Genomic DNA, 5,978 nt, shown 5'->3' with positions numbered 1-5,978 from the left:
AGGCCCATGATAGGCATCGACCTATGAAATTACTGTGACAGTATTAGGTCTACTCATAACCTCAGAACAGAAACTGAATTCGAAATTCCCTTCACAAGACTAACTTGCAGTCAACAGTTTATACACATTATATGGACCAAAATTGTGGAAAGAATTCACTTGTAATGGTAGTAATAAACCGGTTATTTTAAAGAAACAAAATAAATGTATAAAAAAACAGGTCAAAAACTTGTTATCACTATATGCTGATTAACAACACCTTTGTTTTATTTAAGTTATATATACTTGTTCTTATGTAAAAGGGTCCTACAAAAAAACGAAGCTACAGCTTTTTTATGCAGGATCCCTGTTTTCAGTTGTACTGTAATTATGATGTACTGTAATTGATTACTAAATAAATGTGGAATAAATGAAATGAAATGACAAACCTACCATGCACTTTTATGCATTATTATACAAACAATTTATTGTGTAATTCATATTGCAAAGTTTGTTATAATATAATAATATGTTATTGCATTAGTATTATTAGTTGCACGTATCTGCATTTTGCTTGTAATCCTGAAAGGCTGATGACCAGTCGGGCATAGACGTATCCCTCCATTCTTCATAATCGTCTCTCCATTGCTTCTGTAGGTCGTCAATATCGGCTTAAAGAGAAAAGGTATTCATAAATATAGCAAGTTGAGTACACAGTACTAATACAAGTACAGTTGCCGTTTTCATAAGAAAACAACATGGTTACTTGTTGTAAAGATTTTGTTTGTCTTTTATGAGTAGTTGTATGTCTTAAATAATGCATTTTGTACATTTTAGGTTGTATTGTAGGTTGTGTATATTAATCATCGACACGATGATTTAAAAAGTGTACATTTAAATAAAGAAATGATTAACAAAATATTTCTTAAACCGTTACAAGCAACTTAGTACAAAGTTAGGGGCTCGAGTATGTACAAAACATGTTAGGGCCACTGGCGCCCTCTACACTGCCTGATATTCCACAGCAATAAAATTATCATAAATATGAAGACCACTGAATAATATTGCACATATAATGCGAATTTGTGTTCTGTCTCTTTATTTGAACTATACCCTAGTATAATATTATACTTAATATAGTATAGCAACTACGGCAGCCTCACCAACACTGTAATTGCAGACATTTTATATAAATTTGTATACATACATGTATATGTCATTAACCTAGGAATGTAGTTATTCCAAAACGAACAGTACTCCGCCCTCAGCGCATTGTCATTCGTCAAAGTAGAGTTGAATATTCTGAAGCTTAGCCCTGGAACGGTGTATGGCATCCATGGCTCATTATCGGACGTGGTCGTGATATCGTTCATGTTTTCTTTATTTGGATTGCTGAAATATGAGTTATATGATATTTCCACCTTTCAATGTAAGATAAATTATTGTAGAGTGCATCAACAGCTAGATAGCATAGGAAAGTTCAAAATGACTTACCCCGTCTTAGCAAAGTTTCCCCAACTTTTCATCATGGCTTTTGAAAGGTCAATTTCTTCTTGCCCGTTGCCGTATGTATGGTTCACCTCTGGAATGAACGGGTATCCAAACACGTATTGTAGTTCTTCCGCATGCGCAACACCTTTCCATGTCGGTAAATCCCACCACACACTATTGGATGGCAGGTATCTTAGTTGGTACATCCAAACATCGTGGCCGTATCGCGCATGCGCTCGTGCCGTGTAATCTGTCGGGCATAAGAAAGCTTCGTCTGTGTCCATATCAATAAAATGATAAAAGTAGTTAGCATTAGGATCGTCTGCCTCCGACCAGTCTGTGTACTGTTGCTCAACAGCTTCGATGACAGCAGGATCATCTGATGCATAGATGTATCCATCTACTAATGCATTGTGAAAGCGCTGCTTTCGAACAACAGGATTATCACGTGGTACTTCAAGCGGAAATGCTCGTACAGTTAATAAAGTTCCTTCGTCTTTGCAAGTACCAAGCATAACATTACACTGTTTGAAATTGCCGTTTTTTAGAAGTTTTCTTGGATCATCAGGTATAAATGAATAGTCTAATATTGGAACAAATGGTATGACGTTTGTGGTAAGACCAATCACCTAAACAAGTAAGAAACGAATGTGATAAGTACTGATGACAGAGTCGTAGGCTAGTTGTTTCCTGGGAGACTGCGTAAATGAGGAACTATAAGACTTACCAGAACCTTAGCCCATGTATGCTGCGCTCAATGCAGATAAACTTTTCCAGTTTCATTGAATCACCTTCCACCACTCTAACCACTTGTTGGGACAAATGCGCGAGTATATCTAAATCCATAAGCTTACCGTATTCTGAGCAAGTGTAAGGTTCTTTTGATCGACATTTCGTAGACAGTCCGCTAGCTCAGCACTGTTGTCTGCTTCTCTGCAACCGGTAAAAAACGCCACCTGGTACGCGTCTCGCTTCGCCTTTTCAATGTCTTTTTCCAGGCCCCATGGACACATAGAATTTCCACTCTATAGACGTAAAAAAAAGCATACATTATTTTATTTCAACATCGGTATTGAAAATTACAATTTCGTCTGGAAATACTAATTACTTTGTTCGTGTTTGTATTGTATTCGTGCTAACTTGTATAGGCCTATCGTCTGTATCAATATGAAACTATAGCTAACTAATAGCTATAACAAAAACAAACAATTATAGGTAAAACATTGGCAAAATGTTTTCACTTGAATCAATTACATTTTATTCACTACATTGTGCTTAACGAGAGTAATAATCAAAAACAAACCTGTAGAATTGCTTGTGTGTAATAATCTTGACTAAATGGTGAAATGAGATGATGGCCAACACTTGCACCTCCGGCACTTTCACCAAATAGTGTGATGTTTTGAGGATTGCCACCAAATTCTGCAAACAGAAACAATGTTGTTAGAAAGATTGCGTGGCGAAATCAAAATGTTGATATAAAGTTTGCGGTACACCACGTATATTAGTTATGAAGAGAACTGTCGAGTTTTTGGACGTTTCGATCAATATGCTTTGATCGTCTAAAGCATATTGATCGAAACGTCGAGAAACTCAGCAGTTCTTTTCAAATCTAATATACGTGGTGTACCGCAAACTTTATAGAAACAATGTTAAATGTTAAAGATCTACAATAAGTGTTGAGAAGAATCTGTATTTTCTGTTTAAGAAACTTTTAAACTCGTATTTTAGTGTAACATGTTCAAGATCCACAAACGCGTTGTGGTTATTTGAGGGCCGGGTAATATGGTATAAAGCTTCAAAGTTACTTCAGAGAACGTGTTTTCGTTTTCTTTGGAATATTTTCACTTAATATAGACAAACATTATGTAGACTTCAGATAAGAAAAACAGTGATATATCGTATGTGCTTAGTGTATGGCGTAGATATCTAAGGATAAACAAAACAGTAAAATTCAGTTTTTTACCTGCAATGTTTTCATAAACGAACTTCATAGCTTCGGCTTGATCGAAGAGCCCATAATTCCCCGGCAACTCTGGATCGCCTTTATGTAGAAACAAATTAAAACATGTTTAATTTTTATTTAATACCTTTGCGTTAAGCTCTGTCTACACTATCAAACTTTATGTGACAAAAAAATGTGATGTGCCCATATATAAACATGATGATGCCATATCACTACCATATTTGGATATCACTTCCTTATTTGGGCACCTCACATTTTTTTTGTCAAACTAGTTTGATAGTGTAGACAGAGCTTTGAAAGTTGGCATGAACATTTAGTAAAGTACGTCAGAGTAGAGGGAAAAACATCTGACCATTTAAATAAAATTGTTCTTGGAAATGATTTTACTGTGTTTGCTGATTCATTTGCATGGAACGCATGTATTGTTAACAATCTTAGCTGCCGCTTAAAGATGTAATGTCCACCTGAACAAATAATTCTGATAAATTGTTTTGTTGAATGTGCCATTTTAATGTCACCTAATGGTTATCCACTTTGACCAAAAAATTGGATCTATTTACCTAAAAAACTGTAATTTAAAAGCAAAAAATAGTCAAATTGACTGCCAGCCAATGGGTTTTTTGTTGAATTTTATTACTATTATTTTGTCATTTTATAAAGTGAAAACATTATTTTTTCGGGTTTTTTTTCTACGGAAGAAGTGCGTGTTTATTATTACTATAATATACAGGTTTTGTTTTCCTCCATTTTCTTCTGTTTGAACGTTTGGATTAAGAAAATCTTAGATTAATTCGATTTACCCCATTTATCCCATACAGAATGTTGTTCTTATTTTGTTCCACATTATCTCTGATTCGCTGGTGCCTTATTGTTCAAAGCAAACATTGATAATTTATTTACCTTTATATCATAATGATAAAACCTAACAATTACCGCTGTTTAGTGATGATAATCGTTCAATTAATCTGTATACATAGATTGTAGACCAAGGCCATAAACCCTTTTAGTGTTAAACAAACATAATTTGTAATGTTAGAATGAATTATATAAAACACTCACCCGTTGCTAAGAAGCCGAATGCACCGAGTCGATAATTAGTTGAAACCATAATAATGTTGTTGTAACTGACAAGTGGTCTGCCATTGTAGTGATAATTTGACCCATACCCCGATATGAACCCACCTCCATGAATCCACAGCATTACAGGAAGTAGCTCTGTCTGAAAGAAAGTATTAAAATAGCCTGACATGTAAATATACATTTCCAGCTTCCAAACAAGACACCCATCCAGGGGCATTTGTGTTAGTACCAAATACAAATAGGACAGCATAATGGAGAAGAATTTATTTATTTATTTATTTTAACAGTATTTTACGAGGGTAAATAAATAAAATATATATATAATAAAATAAATATAATGATAAAGATAAAATAAAGCACAAACAATTTAGAATCAAAAATTAGATAAATTAAATTAAATTGGTCCTCTCAGAAGAAACGATAGGGAAAAGGAAGCAACTAAACAAGAAGATGGTTCTTGAGCAGAAATTTTAAGGAAGAGTAAAATGAAACAAGTCGGGTATCTAAAGGAAGAGAATTAAAAAAAGTTGGAGCATTGAAGCTAAAAGACTGTTTGAAAAGTATAAGAATAAGCGATAGATGCTGATGGTATCTCTCGGAGACTAGGCGAAAGGGATTGTACATATACATGTTAGACTAATTATTGTGCTGGGGGAATTATTTGATTGGGAATTTTAAAACTATTATTAAACTTTTTATGCAACAGCTAAAGCCAGTGGAGCAGTACCGTAGCCTTCAATTATGAAGTTTTCTCCTAAATGGACGAAGAAGATTGATATTATCTTTTAAACACTAAATTAGCCCGAATATAAGATAAAAAGATGCTCCAAATGTTTACTAACTCTTTGAGTACGAGTTAGGTACCGCATTATCAATACTTCTATTTTCTTTATAGGCAAACTGAGGCTTATCTATCTATCGATTCTTTTGTCTCTTAATTAACCTTTCGAAAGACACCCATCAAACTCAAAAAACATTGATAAATAGGTTAGGAATCCCAACTTATTTCCCCAAGGTATGACGATGACTGGTTTAATTAAGTTATCTTTATACTAACCCTGTTGGATGGTGCCCAAATGTTAAGATATAAACAGTCTTCACTTCTGTTACTCGGCATATCAAAATCTGTTGATGTTTGTGGACAGGCATTATTAAATACACTCGCATCTATCGGCGTTTTCCATTTCTCAGTCAAAGGTACAGGTTTCTTGAATCGATTCTCTCCAACCGGTGGTTGAGCAAATGGAATACCTCTAAAAATGTCCAACTTTGTCTTGACCCCGAGGTCTGCATCTTCATAATCTTCTGTTACGCCATGTATATCGCCAAATTTAACTTTAACTATTGGTCTTTGAGATGCAGTTAGTTGTACATAGGTGAGTAGCAGCGTGACTCCTAATACAGTATTCATGTTGGTGTATAAGATTCAGTCTTCTTTACCAGTTGATAGTTCGGTTAGAGA

The 5,978-nt window shown here is 34.6% G+C and overlaps 1 protein-coding gene across 1 annotated transcript; it reads right to left on the bottom strand.

Annotated features, from left to right (window-relative positions):
- Positions 1–528: 528 nt before the first annotated feature.
- On the bottom strand, positions 529–5,720 carry LOC140039420 (acetylcholinesterase-like). The gene is made up of 8 exons (XM_072085020.1): positions 5,574–5,720; positions 4,496–4,655; positions 3,437–3,514; positions 2,774–2,916; positions 2,325–2,495; positions 1,474–2,099; positions 1,187–1,371; positions 529–650 (listed from the first exon to the last, which is right to left on the bottom strand). Exons 1-8 carry the CDS (start codon positions 5,631–5,633, stop codon positions 529–531), a joined length of 1,545 nt encoding a protein of 514 aa, XP_071941121.1. The 5' UTR covers positions 5,634–5,720.
- Positions 5,721–5,978: the final 258 nt, after the last annotated feature.

The sequence above is a fragment of the Antedon mediterranea genome, chromosome 2 (assembly GCF_964355755.1).
Source record: "Antedon mediterranea chromosome 2, ecAntMedi1.1, whole genome shotgun sequence".
Lineage (NCBI taxonomy): Eukaryota > Metazoa > Echinodermata > Crinoidea > Comatulida > Antedonidae > Antedon > Antedon mediterranea.
The sequence above is the reverse complement of the archived record's forward strand: the minus strand, read 5'-3'. Positions and strand labels throughout refer to the sequence as shown.

Bases quoted from the DNA above. Each gene is read 5' to 3' on its own strand.
- LOC140039420 (XM_072085020.1), bottom strand. From the start codon at position 5,633: ATGCCGAGTAACAGAAGTGAAGACTGTTTATATCTTAACATTTGGGCA. The intron at 2,917-3,436 runs GTAAAAAACTGA...ACGCAATCTTTC, and splicing joins CGTTTATGAAAACATTGCAG to TAACAACATTGTTTCTGTTT. The intron at 1,372-1,473 runs GTAAGTCATTTT...CTCATATTTCAG, and splicing joins GGAAACTTTGCTAAGACGGG to CAATCCAAATAAAGAAAACA.